Raw genomic sequence first — 22,876 nt, 5'->3', positions numbered from 1 at the left:
TTGTGCCTGTTGACGAGCGATTTAAACAGAGCGATTCCAAAGGGTTGAATCGAGCGACAGAGAGAAAAATAAATATCTCTGTGTGAACACAGCTTTAGTGAGGAAAGGCTTTGGTGAGTCTTTTTTAAAGACCAAAATGTAGTTGACGTGTCCATCCAAAACATAACTGACAAGCAAAGGAAGTAGAGACAGAGAGAACTTTTGCCTGTGCAAAAACGCAAGCAAGTTCTCCAAATCAAACAGATGATTGGCGAGCAATTCAAGGCAGTTTCCAAAGCTCTTTTACTCAGATTTTCTTTTTACCATGCTGTTGAACATTTTTCTGCTTTTTTTTTTACAATTTTCTATTTTCGGCTGACATTGGATTCTGCTACATCATCGTCTGTGAAATGCACGACGGGCTATGACTCAGACGCCGTATGTATGTCTGTCTGTCTGTCTGTCTGGGAGAATAGGGCGTAGATTGGACTTCTCACCTCCCTGTGACCTCCCAAAAGCCCTCAGACACTTCATCTCCTCCAAAGTCTCCTCTCGTTCTCGTTCTCTCCGCAACCCATCGCTATCTCCATCCGTCCGTCCGCCTCGCTCTCCCAACACGGTGCTATCTGCCTCCCTGTCGCCGTACGTACGCCCACACTCACTCAGACGGGGTGCCAACGTGGGAGTGGGGTGGCGGGGAGGGGCTTTGGAGTTGGAACGGTGGAGGAAGTGGTAGCGAGCGTGGGATCTAGGAGACAGATTTGGGTTTGATGTGTGTTTGGGTGGTGGTGGTGTTTGGGTGGTGGTGGTGGTGGTGGTGGTGGTGGTGGTGGTGGTGAGGTAAGTAGAGCTGGGGAAAGGGCACGTGACGTCTGTCTTCCCTGGGTCAGCCACAGTCCACTGAAGAATAACCCTCATTTAAATGTGACGACGGGCTGTGTGTTATGAATGATGGTGCTGCTATACGGGAGGTGTGGGTAGAGAGACGCTGTAGACTGAAGTAGATATTGGTTGGAGGTGAGGAAAGACGGAGAGAGGTGCAAAGTGACTGTAAAAACAGAACGTAGGCAGTGGAGGTGTGAAAAGCGAGAAAAGAGGATGAGGTAAGAGACTTTGGAAGTTAAAGAGGAGAGGTAGATGGAGGCAGAGGTGGCACACCGATGCTAGAAGGAGGTGGGATGGTCCAACTCTAGCCAGATTGGTATGACTGTACTGCTTCACTTGAAACTTCAAACACTCTGTGCACAAGTGTGTGTGTGTGTGTGTGTGTGTGTGTGTGTGTGTGTGTGTGTGTGTGTGTGTGTGTGTGTGTGTGTGTGTGTGTGTGTGTGTCTGATGCCTTGACAGGCACTTCAGAGAAACAAGAAGGCAAGGGAACAATCCCACATGAAAATACAGAGAAACTACAGTGCACGTGACATTATTACATCGCACCATTTAAACCAAAATGCAGCAGCTCCCATAACCTCCTTATTAATTCCTCCAAACTTTTTGTAGTGTCACTTATAGCAAATTCCTCTGGGTTTCTATACTTTGCAGATGAAATAACCATCGTTTGTTTTCCCTCAGGGGGGATAAACAAGCATTCGGCCTATAAATGTGAAGGGAAAAATGACAACAAGCTGAACTAGTTCACGAACACTCGCTCATGTCAACACTACCCGCATGGGTCCATCAAAGAATTCCTGATCAAAAATGTCCTCATTCTCTCTTCTTCCTCTTCTCATTGCTCTTCTTTTCCCTCTGTGTCCTCCTCCAGATCTTCACCTATCTCCGGCTTCCTGGACGACTATGCCTTCGTGGTTCGCGGCTTGCTGGACCTGTACGAGGCCACGCTGCAGACGGAGTGGCTGCAGTGGGCCGAGGAGCTGCAGCTGAGGCAGGACGTGATCTTCTGGGACGGCCAAGGCGGAGGCTACTTCCACAGCGACCCCAGCGACACCACCGTACTTTTACAACTCAAAGAGGGTGAGGGAGGGATGGATGTATGGAGAGATGGAAGAATGGATTGGAAGTATGGATAGATCATCTTACACTTACAGTCACAAAGTGCTTTACAATATAAAAATAACTAAAGATAATGATCAGTGAAGAAGATATCATTTTGAATTGTAATGCAAGATTCACTTTAATAGCCACTGTAGAAAATGGTCCATAATGGCCCACCATCAGGCCTGTTCTTGGGGCAATTGACGCCCACGAACCAACAGGCAACGACGTAGCCAATGACGTAATGATGATGACACCGCCGTGACATCATCGATGATGATGTCAGAGTTCACCTGTGAGGTCATCAGCGATGTCAGACGGTCTAGGCTGACTGTGATGGCAGACGTGACTTTATGAGGTCACCGATGATGTCATACCTTGTGACATCACCAATGATGTCATACATCAAATGTGGGGGGGTATAAAAGGTGTCTGTAAGCTCTGTACACTGCTTCTGCCTTGCTCCTATCTGCCTGATATTTCATTAAAGCTTGAACGACATCTCTGTGGTTCTAACCGATCACTGCCCGTGAGCCCTTACCTAAGATCCGGCAACTTCACACAAGGCAAGCACCCAAACTTCCGCCGCAGGTGATCGATCAGAGAATCACGGAGATGTCCCCTTCACTCAGTCCCCTTTTCTGAGAAGCACCGGTTGGGCGCAGTTCGTCAGCTGAAGCGCGGATTTCCCTCTGTTCTACAATCACGGAGATGTCTTTAAGCTTTTATTGATGACGAGCACCAGTCTACCAGCCCACAACGACCCGATGACAAGCACCAGCCTACCAGCCCACAGTGACTCAGAGACCTCCCCTTCGACTTGTGTTTTGACCGACACCTGGGGCGAGCGCCAGCTAACTACCGAGAATCAACTGATACAGTCCTTTGCAGTCCCTTCAGAACATCAACATATACAGTCCTTTGCAGTCCCTTCAGAACAGTCTGGTCCTTCGAGCAGGATCTCTGCTTTACAAGCAGCAGGCCCTGCCGGATCTCCAGAACAGGACATCCAGACAGTAGAGGTAGACACCTCTGTTGATCTTCTAGACCTCTGGACAGAGGCAGGCATCCTCAGCCCATGCATGGACTGGGCTCCCTCAGTCCAGGTACTGGACGGGCGCCCTCAGTGTACCCCTCAGGGAGGGGATGGGTTCCCTCAGTGTACCACGCAGGGAGGGGACGGGTTCCCTCAGTGTACCCCCAAGGTACGTGACGGGTTCCCTCAGTGTACCACGCAGGGAGCTTACGGGTTCCCTCAGTGTACCCCGCAGGGAGGGGACGGGTTCCCTCAGTGTACCCCGCAGGGAGGGGACGGGTTCCCTCAGTGTACCACGCAGGGAGGGGACGGGTTCCCTCAGTGTACCACGCAGGGAGGGGACGGGTTCCCTCAGTGTACCCCCCAGGTAAGGTACGGCCTCCCTCACTGTACCCCCCAGGTAAGGTACGGGCTCTGTCGGAGTACCCCCCAGGTACGTGACTGGCTCCCTCAGGGCACACCCCATGTATGGGACCGGCTCCCTCAGTGTACCCCACAGGTATGGGAGGGGCTCCCTCAGTGTACCTACCTCCCAGGTAGGGGCCCGGCTCCCTCAATGTACCCCCCAGGTAGGGGCCCGGCTCCCTTAGTGTGCCCCCCAGGTAAGGTAAGGGCTCCCTTAGTGTACTGCCCAGGTAAGGTAAGGGCTCCTTCAGTGTGCCCCCCAGGGAGGGGACGGGTTGTGTACGTCCCAGGTAGGGGCCCGGCTCCCTTAGTGTACTGCCCAGGTAGAGGAGGGGCTCCCTCAGTGTACCCGCCAGGTACAGGATGGGCTCCCTCGGTGTACCCGCCAGGTATAGGGGGCGCTCTCCCTCCGTGTACCCTCCAGATAAGGGGCCACCTCCGTGCTCCGTCTCCGACCAGCCAGCGCCCCCTGCCGGTTGTGGACATGCACTGCTGGAACCCCGTGCAAAGCCTGTTACCCTGTGGGAGTTCTGATCTGATCTATAAAGACACAACTACAAGAACTTTGAACCTGGGTGGAGTTTCACCCCAGCAGCCAACCGCACGTGCGCCTGTAGGCCCTCGGGCAGAAAGACGACCCATTTGTCTTTTGATGGTAGCCCTGCTGGCGGCGGATCTACCAGTGGTCCCTGTGCCCGGAGTGGACATGGACAGAGAGCTGGCAATGGCTCAGTGTTACAGGCAGTGGTTACGTTTAAAAGATTTTTGACTCACTTCAAGAAACTGAAAAGCAGGAACGCAAAGAATTTCTGATGTAAAACATGCACCATTAAACTCCACCATCCACCATCCAGCTCTGCTAGCTGTGGCCTGGGGCCTTCACCACCCACCGTCCACCATCCAGCTCTGCTAGCTGTGGCCTGGGGCCTTCACCACCCACCATCCAGCTTTGCTAGCTGTTGGCCTGGGGCTTCCACCATCCAGCTCTGCTAGCTGTTGGCCTGGGGCCTTCACCACCCACCATCCAGCTTTGCTAGCTGTTGGCCTGGGGCTTCCACCATCCAGCTCTGCTAGCTGTTGGCCTGGGGCTTCCACCATCCAGCTCTGCTAGCTGCTGGCCTGGGGCTTCCACCATCCTGCTCTGCTAGCTGTCGCCTGGGGCTTCCACCATCCTGCTCTGCTAGCTGTCGCCTGGGGCTTTCACCATCCTGCTCTGCTAGCTGTCGCCTGGGGCTTTCACCATCCTGCTCTGCTAGCCGTGGCCTGGGGCTGGGGCCCACTCCATCCACCCTGCTCTGCAGCCTGAGGCCCACTCCATCCACCCTGCTCTATATAACTCTATATGACTATAACTATAACTCCAATGACTCTTGGGCCCACATACATGGACATGCACGCACAGTCCTACCCTCTCCTTCCTTTCTTTTTGTTGTTTGTCTGTGTTTTATGTCTGTCTCTGTTATGTTTTATGTTCAGAGGTTGGCCCTGCTCCGGTTGAGTGAACGCTGGCGTGTTTGGCTGCCGCTGCTCTCTGGTTGCCATGGCCAACCCCCCCCCCCCCTTCCTTTCCTTTTGTTGTTTGTTTGTGTTTTATGTCTGTCTCTGTTATGTTTTATGTTTGACCCATGTATTCTGTAAAGCGACTGAGTTCTTGAAAAGCGCTATATAAAATAAATTTATTATTATTATTATTAAAGTATATTTACAAAGACAACGATCTTCAGTCCTTCGTAGTCGTCGTGTTTATTTGTATAGCACATTTCATACACAGGGGCAATTCAAAGTGCTTCACATAAAATGGTTGACACAAGAAAATAAAAGAATAGCCTAGGTAAGAAAAGCCTTTCAATGTGTCGGGTTCTGTGGAGAGGATGATGTGGCTGGGGCGGTGGGGCGTGGATAATATATACACTGCAAGTCTAGATTATCTCCCCCTACGGGCCTACGGGATGGCCCAGTTGGGTTTCTTCAGAGGGGGAGGAGGGGACATTAGCTCAGTGTCTGGGTCCGGGGAGTGTTTCCGTTTTGCACTCCCTGGGTGCTGCGGTAGAGACTCCAAAAGCATTTCCTTAGTGACGGGATGCTGGATGCTGTCACACACAGCCATGGCCGTCTCGTAGGAGTTGGGGAAACTCTTGTCTACCCTCCGCCTCATGAACACCCAGCTGTTGCTGACGAAGGTGCACTCGATGATCTTGTTGTCATACCGTTTCAGCTCCTTAGTGACCTTCATCTGTGCAAAGGACCTGTCATACCGGCCCACGTACAGCCAGGCGACAGTCTGGGGGAGCAGCCCTTCTCCTCCCTCTTTGGTGATCTTGAGGCGGAAGTCTACAGAGTTGTGGCTGGGGGGCTTCCACTTGAGGATATCATTGCATCTCCCGGGCTTGTATGGCCCGCACGGGTGGAAGATAAGCCCGTCGACTTTGTGGCTGACCTGTGACGTGAAGCTGCCTTCCAGTAGCTTGCGTGCTGCATGAAGGTCAAATAAGTCTTTGTTTCGGACACTGAAGGGCTCCTGGGTCTTGTCAATCTGTCCAGTCTTCATCTTTTTCGTCCGGGGAGAAATTATCTCCTTTTCTATGCACAACAACCGGGTACTGAAATCACACTGGCCAACAGGCAGTCCATTGAATTTGATGATATCGTAGATCAGGTAGCGGGGAACGGGCTGGCCATTCACTTTGTCAATGACCACCTCCCCATCCAGCAGAGTGTTGGATAAGTGGATGCAGGGGTCTTTCCGGAAAGGGAACTCGAGGTTGGCTATGTGGAAGACTGTGTTGTTTGTAGGGAAGTTTGGGTGCTTGCCTTGTGTGAAGTTGCCGGATCTTATGTAAGGGCTCACCGGCAGTGATCGGTTAGAACCACAGAGATGTCTTTCAAGCTTTAATGAAATATCAGGCAGATAGGAGAAAGGCAGAAGCAGTGTACAGAGCTTACAGATTGCAGAAAGGGACCATAGGACCAATACATATCATAGCATATCATAGCAGAACAACACCCCCCCACATTCGATGTATGACATCGTTGGTGATGTCACAACGTCCGGGGAGGTATGACATCATCGGTGACCTCATAAAGTCACGTCTGCCATCACAGTCAGCCTAGACCGTCTGACATCGCTGATGACCTCACAGGTGAACTCTGACATCATCATCGATGATGTCACGGCGGTGTCATCATCATTACGTTGTTGGCTACGTCGTTGCCTGTTGGTTGGTGGGCGTCAATTGCCCCAAGAACAGGCCTGATGGTGGGCCATTATGGACCATTTTCTACAGCCGCGGTAAGTAATTTTATTACAAACGAGGAATTTGACTTATCTATAATAATCTGGTGATACCGTGCCGGGTAAGAGATGACAAAACACATTGAACAGCAATTTCTTTCATTTATTTATTACATTTATTTAATGTGACTCATTGACCATGATCACATGGTATGGAGCACAAACAAAACATACAAAAACAATATACAATGGCACACGGCATGGCTAGTGCATTATGTCATTTAAACAGAGGCAGGACATTCTTCAAAAAAGCACCTAATTTACACATGACTTTTTGTCTGTCTGATTGTAGTAGTAAGATCAGTTTAAACATAGATGGACGAGTTAAATAATATCTGGGTAAATATAACTCTCTGAAATCCAAAATAATTACATTCTTGCATTCAAACAAAATGATACTCGTCTCCCACACAGTTGTCACTACAGAGGTTACAGATCCTCATACTTCTATGCAGTCCTTTATATCTACCAACAACCTTGGGGATTCTGGTGTTATTAACCCTGAAGTTACAGATTGCATGTCTATGCCTTTGGTTTACATACAGCAGATAATTTTCCAGTTTGAGTTCTTTTTTGAATTCTACATACAAGTCACATGATGTCATGCTTCTGAGCTCAGTCGCTGAGCTCTCTCAAGTCATGAGTCAAAATGCTCACATCAGAATCACTCAGCAGCACACATTTACAGACTCGTGCAGGATCTGCAGGAGAGAGTTGGTAGGTTTTTTCAGTGCATGTGAAGAAGTAAACTCTCGCGGGCCACAGAAAATCAGGTGCCGTGCCGGTCTTGGCCCCCGGGCCTTGAGTTTGACACATGTGAGATAGACTCTCGTTCTATCCACACAGCTCTGCCCGTTTCTCCACCAGTTTGACAGTCCAACGGAGCTGCGACTTGCGCTCCCCCCCCCCCCCTGCCGGCATCGCCATATTAACTATTGCCTGTCTGTAGCGCTTTGTCAAATCACTGACTAGTACAGATGCGGATGGCAGCCAAAGACAGACAGTGGCTGTTGACAGTGTAGCATTATAAATTGCATTGTTAACCATCACACAACTAAAGAGTTAAGATAATATGAAACATGTTTGATTTTGTCGTAGCGATCAAGATAAGAAAAAGACTGCATCATTAAGACAGCTCATTAAGACGGTTTTCCACCTAATGATTGTGGAGACAAGAGTGAGCAGCAAAAGCTGTGATTTTACGCCAACTTCATGCCAACTCTGAAATTGCTCTAAAACTGTGAAATTGCTTTAAATACGATATTTCATTTTCATTTTCTACAGCTAATGCTGACCTTACACTAGTCAGCATTAGTTGTAGAAAATGATGAAGGGATTGAGGCTGCTTTCTATGGTGCAAAAGGGTTAAAAGATGAAGGGAAGAAGAGCGATATGGATGGATGGTTAGGTGAAGGATTACAGCTAGCCTTGCAGCATATCGTTACAGCTTAAACAAGTTGAGCGATGGGTGTATAGCTAGCTTAGATGGATAGCTACAGGACCTAGGCTCCTACTGCAACCAGTCTGCTGACATCAACACATTGCTACGGCTCTAGCAGGCTGATTGTGAATGGGAAGGAATGACGCATGGTAATCATTCATATGTCCATCTCGCTCCTATCTGACATCCTTCAAGCCATTGATTGATCCAGAGCTGAACAGGATGGAAGCTGCTCCTGTATATCCCCGTTGATCCCAGCCGCAGCGTACTGCTACGGTTCCACCAGAGGGAGGGTGCGAGGGAAGGGTGGATATGAGCAAAAGGGAGCAACGGAGGGATATGAAACTCCCCCGTCCACCTCTGCCAGCTCTGACTGTGGGAACCCAAGGTGTTCCCAGGCCAGTGTGGAGATGAAGTCACTCCACCTGGTCCTCGGTCTGCCCCGTGGTCTCCCAGCTGGATGTGTGGAGATGGAGTCACTCCACCTGGTCCTCGGTCTGCCCCGTGGTCTCCCAGCTGGATGTGTGGAGATGGAGTCTCAGTCACTCCACCTGGTCCTCGGTCTGCCCCGTGGTCTCCTCCCAGCTGGATGTGCCTGAAAAAATGGGGAGGGGGACCAGGAGGCATCCTTACTAGATGGCTCCTTTCTATATTTCTATCATTCAATTCAGTTCAAACTCAGTTGTGTAATCAAACCCAACTCTTCTGTGAATCCAGGAATGGGATTGAAACCCAAGTACAATCATCATGTTATGATTACAAAGGACCAGGCACATCTTTCACCTGACACACAATTCTATTTCCCAGTTTTGACAGTAATCTCTCTCCAGCTCGCAGGACGCATTAAGCTAACAGTGTTAAGTAAGAATGTCTTGTTTTCCACCTCTCTTAGGCAGTGTAGTGTGACCAGGCGGCAAGCTCAGGCTTTGACAGAGGAAGCTGTAGTTCCTCGAATGGCCACTTGAGGCTGGCTCCAAAAGCGAGTCAATTCCCACAAGACCCTCAGGTTAAAATGCCCATCTTTACAACAGGATTAAACATGCTTACAGCCTGGTTCAAAACATGGTTTTGGTCTATATGTAGCTAATTTCACCTTTCATAACAACTGTACGGCGGTACATTTTTATAACTCACACATTAGAGTGAAATAGACGACAGAAAAGACGTTGTGTTGACGTTGTGTTTGGGCATGATTGACAGGTCACCTGTCCAGTTATCGTGTAGCTTGCGATCACAGACCCTGTGACCAGATCCCCGGTCTCTTGCCGTCTCGAGCGAGCTGCGCAAGAACCACAAGATGGCGACGCCCACACTAGGCATCAAAATATGGGAGTCCAAACACGCCCATATCCGCGCGGCCCATATTTTTTAGACTGTCTGTGAGTGTGACACCTATCTTGCAATGGCCAGGCTGTGTTCATTCACTGAGTCTGTAACTTTGTCAAGCATTTGATCCATCATTTTCGTGGTCAAGAAGGCCAGGCAGGCAGTCTGCAGTCTTTCTCTCTAAGATGTAGTAGATTTTTGTGGTGGGCTCCTCCAACCTGCGTGATTCACTGCGAAACAAAAGACAATAACGGACTATAACAGATAAGGCTTGTCAAGCGATTACACTTGAAATGCGTTGACAAAGACAAAGTCAGTGTACTGTCGATGTCCCAGGTTCTAGCACAGATCTGTATTTTCTCCACACAGATATAGGACACACACAAAAACCCATACAGACACAAAACAAACAAACACACCCTCACACTCAGTAGCCTGTGACAGATAGCATGGTGAAAATAGCTCCGACAGGAGCGCGATATGGGAGGGGGGGGAAGGGAAAAAGCTAATAGTTATTCTCGTTGCGGGCTGTTGACAGATTAGAGATGACAGGTGTGTGCGTGCGCGTGCGTGCGTTAGTGCGCCGCCACCACACACCTGCATCTGTGTGTGTTTGTGGGAGCTGACGTGTGAGAGGTAGCTTCTCGTCTGAGGGGACTGACTGTGCCATTATGGAGGTGGCACTGCCGAGGGTTGAAGCCCATTAGTGACGCTACAGCCGCTGCAGTGTGGACGCCTGTCCCCGCAGCGTAGCCTGTCAGTGCAAGACGGATTACCCCACCGCACTGCCACTCGACACTGTACAGGCCTGCCAAAGTGTGTGTGTGTGTGAGTCAAAGCATTTTCCTTCTTTTTTCCCCCCAGATTAATTTTGTATTGCAAGGCAAGGTACAGTTGTACATTATTGGTACATAGTCATACAATCATATTTTTCATTTTTTTTACAAGAACAATAATGATAAATTATGCAACTTAGAATGTACAGTTTTCTTTTCTCCCTTTTTCTTTTCACCACCAACACACAAAAACGAACAAACTCAGACAAAAAACAAAAGCAAACTAAACAAACAAACCAAAACAGAAACACACAAACACACACACACACACACACACACACACACACACACACACACACACACACACACACACACACACACACACACACACCAGTGTTATAGCATGGTGAATGTGTTTGCGAAAAAAAGAAAGAAAAAATATATATAATACTATATATATAGTATACTATAGTGTACTATATATATACTGTGTGTGTATGTATATATATATATATACAGTATATACACACAGTGCACTCCTCTTATAGTGATCACCTTGGGACGGGTCAAATTGATCACTATAAGCGGATGATCATGATAACCGATTTTTTTTCTTTTTCTTTATTTCTCATGTAGATTACATGTAATTGACATTTGTATGTGTATTACATGAGATTTCAGATTTCTTTTATTCACACACACTTGAAAAAGTATATAACTTGAAAAATGAAGGAATTTGTGAATGAATGAATACAGTACATACTGTATAAGGTAATGAAACTGACAGCTCCATTATTTAGCCTACTGAATGTTATTGACTTTAAAAATCCATACAGTAAATTAGGCCTCCAGCTGTTTCAAACACAGCGGTGTCGCATAGACAGAGATGCCACCATCTCTCCACAGACTGACAGGCAGACAGAGATGCTGTGATCTCTCCATATAAAAACAGACATGCACCAATTATCGCTGCTGTATCTCCTTAGCTCATTTTTGGCAGTTTGTAAGTAAAAAATAATAAAATGACTGTAGTTTTAAACAGTTTTCCATTGTTCTCATGTGTGACAAGGCCCAAAATGATCACTGTAAGCAGAGTATTATTGATCACTATAAGCAAATTATTTCAACAGCATTTGTATAGGAATGATTCGGGACCAAGCTTTTTGATCAGTATAAGCGGTTGATCACTATAACCGTGATCACACTATAAGCGGATTCCACTGTATATATAATGCTTGGGATCCTGCACAAGGGGGATCTATGGGAGGGCAGCTGGGCGAGTCACCCATGACCCATCGCCCCCTGACCTCGTCGAGGTGGGCCAGAAATGGGTCCCAAACAACCAGAAATCTCCCGAGTGAGTTGGTCCTCAGGAACCAAAGCATTTTCCACCCCTGAGAATGTACAAGCATTCATTTGTGTTAAACCTTTCAGGTTCCATCTCTGTGAAATCCAGGCACCTTTTCCACATCTGTCAATACACCAGACGTTGTACAGTAGTGGTCAATGAAGAGTCCAGAGAAGGTATCCTGCACCTAGAGGAAGCCTATATGATACCAGCCACTCCTAAATAGCACAGCTAGGTTACAGGTGCAGCCTTCTTGTTTTCAGAGTTGGCAGCCTAGGACATACTGTACTCACAGGTTGGTCGTAAGAGGGACAATAACTTGGAATGCCCAAAAAGGAGACTAATTAGCTTGCAAAGTGACTGTGCTGCCTCTGCTATCATTGGCAGCCGCCATGTGGCTGCTACTTATACCTCCTGAGGACTTAGTACTATATGTTTTGTAGTGTGAGTGAGGACCAATACCACTGGTCCACGATTTTGTGAATGTACTGTATTACACCTTCAATATTTGTGTCCTTGTATTGTGTCCTTGTAGGCTGACTTTAGGGGCCAATATGGCAGCGGTGCTGCTTTGACGCTACCGCAGTGCCTCTATCTACTCTAGCGTCTATTTCGGAAAAAAAATCCACGCTCTTTGCTTATGACAATAATGATGTCACAATGTCAAGAGCGACATCATCAGTGCATTGACATTATAACATCACATAACTTGGGCTGAGCATGCTCAGTTAAGCCATTGTGTGCCGATGATGTCACAATGTCAAGAGTGACATCAATCAATAAAAATAAAAGTGGTGTCATTGCTGATGACATCAGTGATGACATCACTCACTACTGATGACATCACAATTGCTTGAGTGACATTAATGATGAACAGACCAAAAGATTCCTGCTTGGACAAAATTGTTGAAACGGTAGAACTCTGTGCTCAATGCCATAATCTAAGAAACACACCATCTCACTTACTGTCCAGAAATATTCTATGATGAATCTATTTCATAAATGAAGAATACATTTTCATTTAGTTTATTTCTCTTTTATGTTTGAATTTATGCTTAGGCAACGTGCACATGGACATCAATAAAACACTATGAATTGAACTGGGAGGGAGGGAGCACAAGACAGCGAGGGAAAGATTTCTACTTCCCCTAACTAGGGTTTCTTAATTACCGTACTGCCTGATCACAAGTCTTCACTCTTCCTGAGAAAACAAGAGTTCCTTTCTATGGCTTGAGGAATAACCAAGAAACCTACATGTAATCATCTGCGTGAATCCTGTCCTTCGTACAACGCTTCAAACACCCACACAACCTCCCCCCCCCCCCCTCCGCTCGGCCGCTCCTCTTTGCTTTAGGCATAGAAGACTATGACGAAGATGAAGAAGAAGATGAGGACAGAGAAGGTCTTGATCATCAACCAGCGCTTGGAGGAGACCGACTGGAAGTATTTGAGGATCTCTGAGTGGGCCGCCTCCACATTCAGCTGGGTGTCCTCCACGTTGGCATCGATCCTTTGTATGCTTTCCTCTTGCTCCTTGACCATGTGTGCCAGCTGCTGGAATATAGAGCCCAGGTCCACGATGGTGCTCTCGATGTTGTGCATGGTGTCTGCGCGGCTCTGGATGTACGAGTCCTGCTCGTCAATAAGTTGGAGCTGCATAGAGTCCACGTTGTCCGCGTAGCCCATACTCCTGGACTCGTCCTGCATCAAGACCGAGCTCTTGAAGTTGTTGGCCGTGAGGGAGGAGAAGACCGGAGGCTGGGAGAACTGTTGTCTCCTGCTGCGCTCCTGCTTCAGGTTCTCTGTTCTCGCTTCCAGCACCGACTTAAAGTCGTTGGACATTGAAGCCAGTTTGGACTGTAATGAGACCACAATAGTGTTGGAGTGTGTTTGGACATGTTGGCTACCCGGAGCCCTGCAGGATCTCACCAAGTCCTGTAGCTGGGCTATCTGTTTGTTGAGACTTTTGATGTCTTGTTTAACGATATACGTCAGCTCCTCAATCTCCACTGCCTTGTCGTCAAATAGAGGTTTTCTCTTGGCCAAAATGGTGAGCGCCTCCAGTTTGACAAACGTTTTGCTCAAGTCCTTCCCAATTCTCTTGGCCATAACTGTGAAGTGGCTGCGCTGCTTGAGGGCGCTGAGCACTGGTTTACTGGGGTGGAATCCATTCTGTGTGTCCTGGAGATATTTACAGGCCGAGTGGAACTCCAGGGTCCGGTTGGTGCTTGTCATGATTACTAATGCAGTAGCCAATCTCCCACCACTTATATAGCCTATGATGTTTGTGACATCACTGATGATGTCACAATGTCTATGATATCACCAGCATCGTTGTCACAGTGCCCAGCTGTTGTAGCCTGGGGCGGGTGATGTCACCGACAGGGATCAGGCCTGTTGGCTGACCTGGGCGCTAGTCCTACTATTATTTAGTCCTACTACTATGGTCCCATTTAGAATAAAATAGATTCAATAAAAAGATGTGGGGGTGGAGGCAGTCGGCTTAATATAAGGGACACAGAAAACACAATACTGCAAACTAGGGGCATGATTGACAGGTCGCCTGTCCAGTGATCGCACAGCTCGCTGATCACGGACCAATAGTAGGCGGCGCTGTGGGAAACCTGGTCTCACGCTAGCTGCTTGAATGAATGAAGTGAATTAATGAATTTATTATGGACAATGGGACACGCTTCTGACTCCAAATAACCGTAACCAGCTTCAAATTAAACCAAAATTCCTTTATGTTTTTTGTTTTTCTTTGGGGTTTTTTCTAAGTGTTCCTCTATGTTTCATATCTTGCTTGATAATTCAAATTGTGAAAATGATCGTTTCATATTGTATCCAGTTCAATATTTCGTATAATGATATAATGTAATGCAATGGTGAAATGTCCAATAAAAAATAAAAAGAGACTCCAAATAACCAACATGGTGACGGTCAAAATGCCAAACTCGAGGCTTCAAAATTAGAGTCCACTAACCAATGGTGACATCACGGTCGCTACATGCATATTGGTCTATGGTTGTACAGCAGTCTCCTGGGTGTGTTTGTGTGTGTGTGTACTCTACTGTAAGAGGGTGTGTGTGTGTATATGCACTCTCTCCTCTCTCACACACACACACACACACACACACACACACACAGGCGTCGGGGGATCGCTGAGAAGCAGACATGCAGCGTGAAGTCATAGGTCATGAGAAGATCACCTCCGGGCTCTCATTGGACACTGATAGGAGATAAGGACCAATCACTTAACAGGGCTAAGTCATTAGGTCATCTGTTAGTTCCATCATGTCGTGCCACACATCATGACTGGAGATGCTTTTGTACTGAGGGAGGGTGATGGGAGGTGTAGCGCCGCCGTCGCCTTAGTATTTATTCAAGTTACATTTTTCTACTTAGCTTGACAGATCATCACAGAAAGCCTCATGTTTTGGGCCAGAGGCATCACATTTCATATTACTCCAATATGTAACACAAACACTGAACTCAGGAAAAAAGAGAGAGATATCTATTGTGCATCAATCCTATTTTGGGGCATAGTGTAAAATAAGCGACTTTTGTATTGCTGTATTAAATATTTAGATTCTTTGAACAGACACAGCAGGGGTCCAGCATCTCATCTCTGTTCTCTCTGCAGGTGGCATTCCTCGTTGATGCAGTGTTGGAGGCAAAAATGCAGTATGAATTTGACATTGGGCCAAGTTCATGTCAGATAAAAAGGAAATATGGACCAAGGGTAGCCAAGTTGAACAGTGGGATTTGGTAAACACCAGACAAACAAATTAATATACAGCATACTGTATATGTATGAACTTCTGCCATTTTCAAATAGCAGAGGCTGCAATTAATTAAGTCCAAAATGGACTTCTAAATAGTGCTGCATCATGTAATATTTGCTACAGACCTAACAAGAGTATTATACTATAAAAATACTATAGGAAACGCTATAGAACGTATTGCTGCCATGTAAGAAGGGGAAACACTGGTTGGACATAATGCTGAATGATGTGTGCTGATATATGAGGTTAAAAACAGCATTGTATTTGGTCTTTGCAAACCGAAACGATGTAGGAAATGCCTGTAAATGCTTTCAAGTAGCTTGTTCTTGTTTTAATAAATCACCGTCAGGCAGGATATCAACATCTGCGTACCCTGTCATGCTGTGACTGTCAAAGTCACCTTCCCCTGTCGACCAGCATTTACCGTATATGACACAGTACATGTGCAAGACTACCGTATATGACAACGCCTATACGTGTTTACTTGCAGTGAAGCGGGGACGTGAGATCCGACCTCAAGTGGTCACTGAATCGCATTTGGAGACACATTCTAGTGCCAGGTGTAAACTGACGTCCTTACAGCCGTCTGTCCACTTGTGGTCAAATCGGCCAAGACGCATTAAGTGTGTAAACAGCCTCTATTTCTGAGTGATTGACTGCTGTTTTAGGTGAAAGGCAACAAAACAGGAAACATTTTCACTGCAATGCCTTTTGGGTGTTGATGTCTGCCTAGGAGGAGCTGCAGTAGCAAAGCCCCCTGACAAAGTGTTGTGAGTCTCACTCTGTGTGTGATTTCCAGATCAAGACGGAGCGGAGCCCAGTGCTAACTCCGTGTCGGCGTCCAACCTCCTCCGTCTGTCCCACTACACCGGGAGGCAGGATTGGCTGCAGAAGTCCCAGCAGCTGTTGGCCGCCTTCTCCGACCGCCTCACCAAGGTCCCCGTAGCCCTGCCTGACATGGTCCGCGGACTCATGGCCCGGCACTACACCCTTAAACAGGTGATACGTCACGCACGCACGCACACACACACTCACAAACATCGTATGCAATTTACAGCACACTGAAACCAGGGGTTTGAGACGGAGGTGCCGTGATCTATGCACCCTTGTAGCTCCTGGAAACCCCATCAGCATGCAGCAATAGTCTCACTTTAAACAAGCAACTGTTGTGTTGATGCATTTTTAACATTTTATTTATCCGGGGAAAGTCGACAGAGACCACTTTTCAGCCAAACAGCCTACAGCCTACATACTGTATACTCACCCCAAGGACGCGCAGTCTCAAAACCATTTTTCTCTCCATTTCTAACAGCCATCATGCAACCACGGGTTATCTGAGCAGTACACTCCGGATTATATAATGAGCCTTGAAATATTAACACCCTCAATTGGCCTAAAACCAGAGGAGCAAAGCACAGTGCAACTTACCCCAAAGTTTCTGAGCAAACTTTGAGCCTGAAGGCATGTGTGTATATACAGAGGAACAGAGAAGGAACTAACAGACAGAGAGAGAGAGAGAGAGAGAGAGAGAGGATAGTTAGTGCTGTCCATCATCAGTGACCTGAGGGGGACAGGTGAGGGGGAGAGTCCATCATCAGTGACCTGCGGGGGACAGGTGAGGGGGAGAGGGTGCAGGTAACGAGTTCAGGGTGGAGACGAGGTGAGGCCATCTCAGAGAAAACACCTGGCTCCCTTGTTACTGGAACACATTCAGCACTCATCTCATCTCTCCCTCTTTTTCTCTCTCCCCTCCCCTCCTCTTATCGGTGTCCCCATTTCCCCTCTTGTTCCACTCTGTCCATGCCAGTGTTGGCCAGGAACTTAGATACTGTCATTGTATTACTTTCTCCAGTAACTAGCACTGTATGGATTACAATTTCCAAAAACTAATTATATTACAGTTAATAATCCAAGTAACTTCAAGTTACGGCATTACTTTCTCCAGCACTGGCACAGGGCTAAGACGAAGGGCGGACGTAGGTCTGGCTATGCGAGACAGAACGTGATTTGTTTTTTACCCTATAATATATTTACTCAATTAGAAGTAAAAAAGTACCCATAAAAAATAATTACTTGAGTAAGAGTAAAAAAAAAAAAGTATCTCGTAAAAAACTGCTCGAGTAATGAGTAACTTCACGAGTTACTAGATGCAATTTATTACAGCAAGTAACATTATACGAAGGTCCAAAGTTAGGTTAAGAGATGGGTTTGGATGAACTCCAGTAGAAAGACCTTCCATCATTCTAACATGAACGTGCTTAATAAGTAGGCTCGTAGACTCACTCAATGTTAAGGCCCTTGCTAGCCTCGCTGGCCAGCCTCCTCTCCCTTCCGTCCGAGGAGTCTGGCGCCACGGAAACAGGCAACAGGGATAAACCCTCCCCTGCTCTACTCTGCTCTCCCATTGGAGCGACTCTTTCGGTGGCAGCCGGATGTCCGCTCCCGGCCTATTACAAGCTCTGTCATTGGCTCCGACCATGTCAATCAGAGCGGCTTCCGCTCCCTCCTCCCTGTGTGTCGCTGTAAATAGTGCCCTGCCGCCTCAGTGAAAACAACAACGCTAGCAAGCTAACGGCAGAAACCTACAGGCTAGCTCGTTGCTACACGCTGAAAACGGCAAATTGGATTGTTGGAAACTATTTTCCAAGGGCACTGCCGCTAAGCGCCGCCCATCGCAATCCCACTATGGAGACCTGCGGCGCCAGACTCCTCAGACAGAAGGGAGAGGAGGCTGGCCAGCGAGACTAGGCCCTTGCAGACATACATGTAGGCTAGTTCTCCGTATATTACTGAGAGAACCTTTCCGGAACCACTAGTGATTTTCACTGTTCACACATGTGCTACATTCAGGGACATTTTCATCTTGCACCTTTTCACACATGCCACGGCAAGCTAGATGGGGCAAAGGCTTTTTATGCCTCCGCCGGCGAGAGCCCAGCTGGAGGCATTTTGGTTTCAGGTTATCTGTCCAATGTCCATACGTCTGTCCGTCCGTCCGTCCGAGGTTCATAACGCGATATCTCAGGAATTTCGTCAAATTTGGCTCAAACGTCCACTTGGACTCAAGGATGAAGTGATTTTGGTGCTCAAAGGTCAAAGTTCAAGGTCACTGTGACCTCACGAACGCCATTTTCTAGCTTGTTAACGCAATAACGCCTTGACGGAATTTCTTCATTTGGCTCAAACAAGTCTGGACAGACACGCATGTCGACTGCTCATTGTTGGCGGAGGCATATATCTGCGGTGCGGTCGTTCTAGTTTTTATATGAGCAAGGGACAGTCCAAGGAAGGGGGGGGCGGGGCTTCTGAGGTGGGCAGCTGTGGAGAGGTGTCTTCTGAGGTGGGCAGCTGTGGAGAGGTGTCTTCTGAGGTGGGCAGCTGTGGAGAGTAGGGCTGGGTTCAAAAAATCGATTCTCAGATTTTTTATCGATTTTTATTTTAATCCTCGATTATCGATTCATATGTCCAGAGATCGATTTTTTTTTTTTTAATAAACAGGCTAAAATATTATGCTGTGTGTGGTAGTTGAAACATAGTTTCAAGTTGACGTTTATTTATGTTTGTAGTTGAAACAAAAACATAAATACTGTAGGCTACATGAATGGAAATGTTTGATCGTTAATATCTACTTTTAGAAATTATATAGGCTGAAATCAAATCACTGTGCATAATTGTGAAAGTGTCTTTATTGACAGATGAAAAGGCTGTTATTTACCCTTTGTCACCACCTGGTGAGTAAATATATGTGTAACTAAAACCATTAAAATTGACAACAGGTCTGCAACTTTTTTCCCCCGTGTATCTACTTGGCTGGTTGGGAACCCCTGTGTTACTGTACATAACTGGACATGTAATTCAGGGTACAGATCAAAAAACATTTTGAAACATATTGAAATCGATCGAATCGGAATCGAATCGAATCGAATCGAAATTAATCGATTCGCAACCTTGTGAATCGGAATCGAATCGATTCTTGAAATTTGAACCAATACCCAGCTCTAGTGGAGAGGTGTCTTCTGAGGTGGGCAGCTGTGGAGAGGTGTCAGCACGTCCCAAATTGACTCATTCAAGTTGCAGAGTGGGGTGTGTGTACACGCGTCTTGCCACTCACTACTCTACCTGTTAACCTGTTAATGGCCCAGTGGAACTGAGTACAAGTATATATATTTTATTGCAAATGTACTTGAGTAAGAGTAAAAAGTATTCTGTTAAAAAACAAATACTCAATTAAGTACAATTTATTTAAGAAAAACCTAAGAGTACCACACACGTCTGGTAATAATAAGTAACTAATTTCACTTCCGGAGTAACTTGTCCAACACTGGTCCGTGCCCTCCTTCATCTTCTCTCTCACTCTGCCTTCACTCTTTCCACTCTTCTGACCCCTGTACTGTAGATTGTGATCTGTGGCCAGAGGGATGCCCCAGACACTGCCAGTCTGCTAGCAACAGTCAACTCACTCTTTCTACCACATAAGGTAAAGTGCTCAGGATTGTGTGTGTGTGCGTGCGTGCGTTCGTACCTGTGTGTGTGTGGTGTGGTGCGCGTGTGTGTGTGTGTGTGTGTGTGTGTGTGTGTGTGTGTGTGTGTGTGTGTGTGTGTGTGTGTGTGTGAATGATGTACCATCTTGACAAGCGTTTGCGTAATCCGTCCCTAACCCTGAAATAAACAGATCAAGTTGTGGCACACACATTAACATGGACACGCACGCATTCACTCCCACATCAGCAGGTTTGTAGCAGGTTGCACGCACACACACACACACACACACACACACACACACACACACACACACACGCACGCACGCACGCGCACACACACACACACACACACACACACACACACACACACACACACACACACACACACACACACACACAGCCTGGGACAGTGCCTGGGGTGTTTGCTGGCTCAAGTGTATTTTTCTAAAGGTCAACTTTTCAACAAGTCTCCTGTCCTCTCCTCTGTGTGTCCTTACCAGTGCTGACATACCCTGTCTGCTGTGTATTTGACAGCTGTCACTCTGAGTCAGACTTACATTTTAGTATGGATAGCAAAGGCATTAACAGTCGCAAATTCCCATGGTGGCGTCCAGGTAGTGCAGCGATAGATTCCCTGCCTACCAACACGAGGGTCGCAGGTTCGAGCCCCCGTGTTACCTCCGGCTTGGTCAGGCGTCCATACAGGCACAATTGGCCGTGTCTGCGGGTGGGAAGCCGGATTAAGGGTATGTGTTCTGGTCGCTGCACTAAGTAGTTCCTCTGGTCGGTCGGGGCGCCTGTTCGGGAGGGGAGGGGAGGGGAGGGGGCGATAGCGTGATCCTCCCACGCGCTACGTCTTGCCAGTGAAACTCCGGCTCTGGCTCTCAGGTGAAAAGAAGTGGCTGTACTGTACATGTATCAGAGGAAGCATGTGCTAGTCTAATTATAGGGTCTGGATTTGTTTTATACATTTTCCCAGACCTCAACACAGAAAAATAGTTTTATTGAGTCAAACCAAACGATTCAGCTATATTTAGAAACCCCAGAAAAGAGCTATTAGAATAATAAATATAGTCAGTTACCTTGAATCGACTAATCCACTATTCATAAAGTCCTGCACCTTAAAATTGATACCTGTAGATATTGTGTATATAAAAACATTGGAAACTGTTTTTTGTGTTAGTAGCAAAAGCCTTCCAGTTTGTATTCAACATTTATTTTTAATTAAGAGAAGTCAATTATAATTTAAGAGGGTTATGTCTTTTTTAAACATGTCAATGAGAATTAATGTAAAATCTAGATGTGTTTCAGTTTTGGGAGTTAAACTATGGAATAACCTTAGTGATTATTTGAAATTGTGTAGCTCTCTGTTGAGATTTTTTTTTAAAGCCTTAAAAAGTAAAATAATTAAGGATGATAATTTGGACTAAATTCTGCAGATATTCTAGTTATCTATTAGATTGTAAAGGGCAAAAATAAGCCTTGGGCTTCAGCCTATTCCTTTTTTTGGTCATTGATTGTATACATTTTATTTTGTGAAAAGGTTTGATATAGGTTGATGGTCTTTCGCTGTATATTCACACAAATTGTTATGTTTTGTTTATTGTTCATTATAATGTATGACCGAAAATAAACCATTCAAAACCAAACCAACCAAACCATTTTTCTAAGCATTTTACGAAATATCTATGGGAAAATAAAGGGCGGATGAAATCTCCTGGTGCACATGCTGAAGCAGGAAGTGGTGTCGACTTTGGCTCACTGATTTCAGTGTAGGATTAATCGACCAGTCCGTAACGGAAATTAGAACAGTGAATTAAAGTGGTGATTGCCCTGTCACACACACACGCACACACACACACACACACACACACACACACACACACACACACACACACACACACACACACACGCTCTCTCTCTCTCTCTCTCCCTCCCTCTCTCCCTCTCTCTCACACACACACACCCACTGAAATATAGATGAGTTGTGCCATATCAGGCTGTGGTCACATCAGGCCGGGCCAGATCTCCAGAGAGCGAGAGCGAGTCAGATAGAGCTGTTATCAGGATGTATTTTGTATTCACAGTATGTACGTGCTATCACACCCAGCCAGGAACCTTGTTCCTGCCATGCTCATCCTAGGATCACACCCAGCCAGGAACCTTGTTCCTGCCATGCTCATCCTAGGCCTAGGGGATTCTCTGGAGGTGATGCTAGATATTGTATCTGTGAATCCTTACAAAGTCTGAATTAGCTCCATTTAAAGCCTTAAAGTAGTCAAATGCTCCAAATACAGGTTTCAGATAGGGCTGTGCAACAAAATCGATATGGCAATATATCGCGATATTTTCAGAAAGAATATCGTGATATATCACACTGTATCAACTTTTCTGCACATCTGTGTGTTCAGTGACACAATAAGAATACTTATGCACTTTCGTTTTTTATTTCAGTGGTCGTGAACACAGTGTGCAACAACTGTTATCAAGATAATGTGATGCACATATTATTACTAGGGCTGTCAATCGATTAAAATATTTAATCGCGATGAATCGCATGATTGTCCATAGTTAATCATGATTAATCGCAAATTAATCGCACAATTTTTTATCTGTTCTAAATCTACCTTAATGGTAACATGGAAGCTTTGTGCAAAGATGCACTGTTGTATTAATATGGGTAGTAGCTATTATCATTAGTATGGGTAAGTATTTGGCCATTGGTATATTGTTATTATTGCTACTAGTTACTGGGAATACACATCTCTCAGGATGCTCTGTGTGAAATTAACCTGCTATCCAGGAGCAGCTGTGTGCCAGCTCTCTCTCCCCCTCTCGCTTTCTCTCTCGGTCTCTCTCTCCCTCCCTCCCGTCTTTCTCACTGTCTGCCTCTCTCTCTAGTCTCTCCCTCTCTCCGCCCCCCGCTCTCCGTCTGTCTGTGTCATGTGTGTGTCTCTCTCTCTCCCTGCAACGGTCTGATCGCGCTGACGCGCTCTCTCTTTCTCTCCCTCACCCAAA

At 46.6% G+C, this 22,876-nt stretch overlaps 1 protein-coding gene and 1 pseudogene across 2 annotated transcripts in view; one reads left to right on the top strand and one right to left on the bottom strand.

Annotated features, from left to right (window-relative positions):
- The window catches only part of spata20 (spermatogenesis associated 20), a 72,497-nt gene that overhangs the window by 16,305 nt on the left and 33,316 nt on the right, over nt 1-22,876 (top strand). The window contains exons 13-15 of the mRNA XM_083634621.1: nt 1,739-1,947; nt 16,177-16,376; nt 19,774-19,854. Coding sequence (XP_083490747.1) covers nt 1,739-1,947; nt 16,177-16,376; nt 19,774-19,854 — 490 coding nt within the window. The remainder of the gene's footprint in view (nt 1-1,738; nt 1,948-16,176; nt 16,377-19,773; nt 19,855-22,876) is intronic.
- On the bottom strand, nt 12,943-13,827 carry LOC310774860 (syntaxin-5 pseudogene; annotated as a pseudogene). The gene has a single exon. The product of its transcript is annotated as a syntaxin-5 pseudogene (transcript).

Source organism: Poromitra crassiceps, assembly GCF_964638095.1.
Source record: "Poromitra crassiceps genome assembly, chromosome: 4".
NCBI lineage: Eukaryota > Metazoa > Chordata > Actinopteri > Beryciformes > Melamphaidae > Poromitra > Poromitra crassiceps.
The sequence above is the reverse complement of the archived record's forward strand: the minus strand, read 5'-3'. Positions and strand labels throughout refer to the sequence as shown.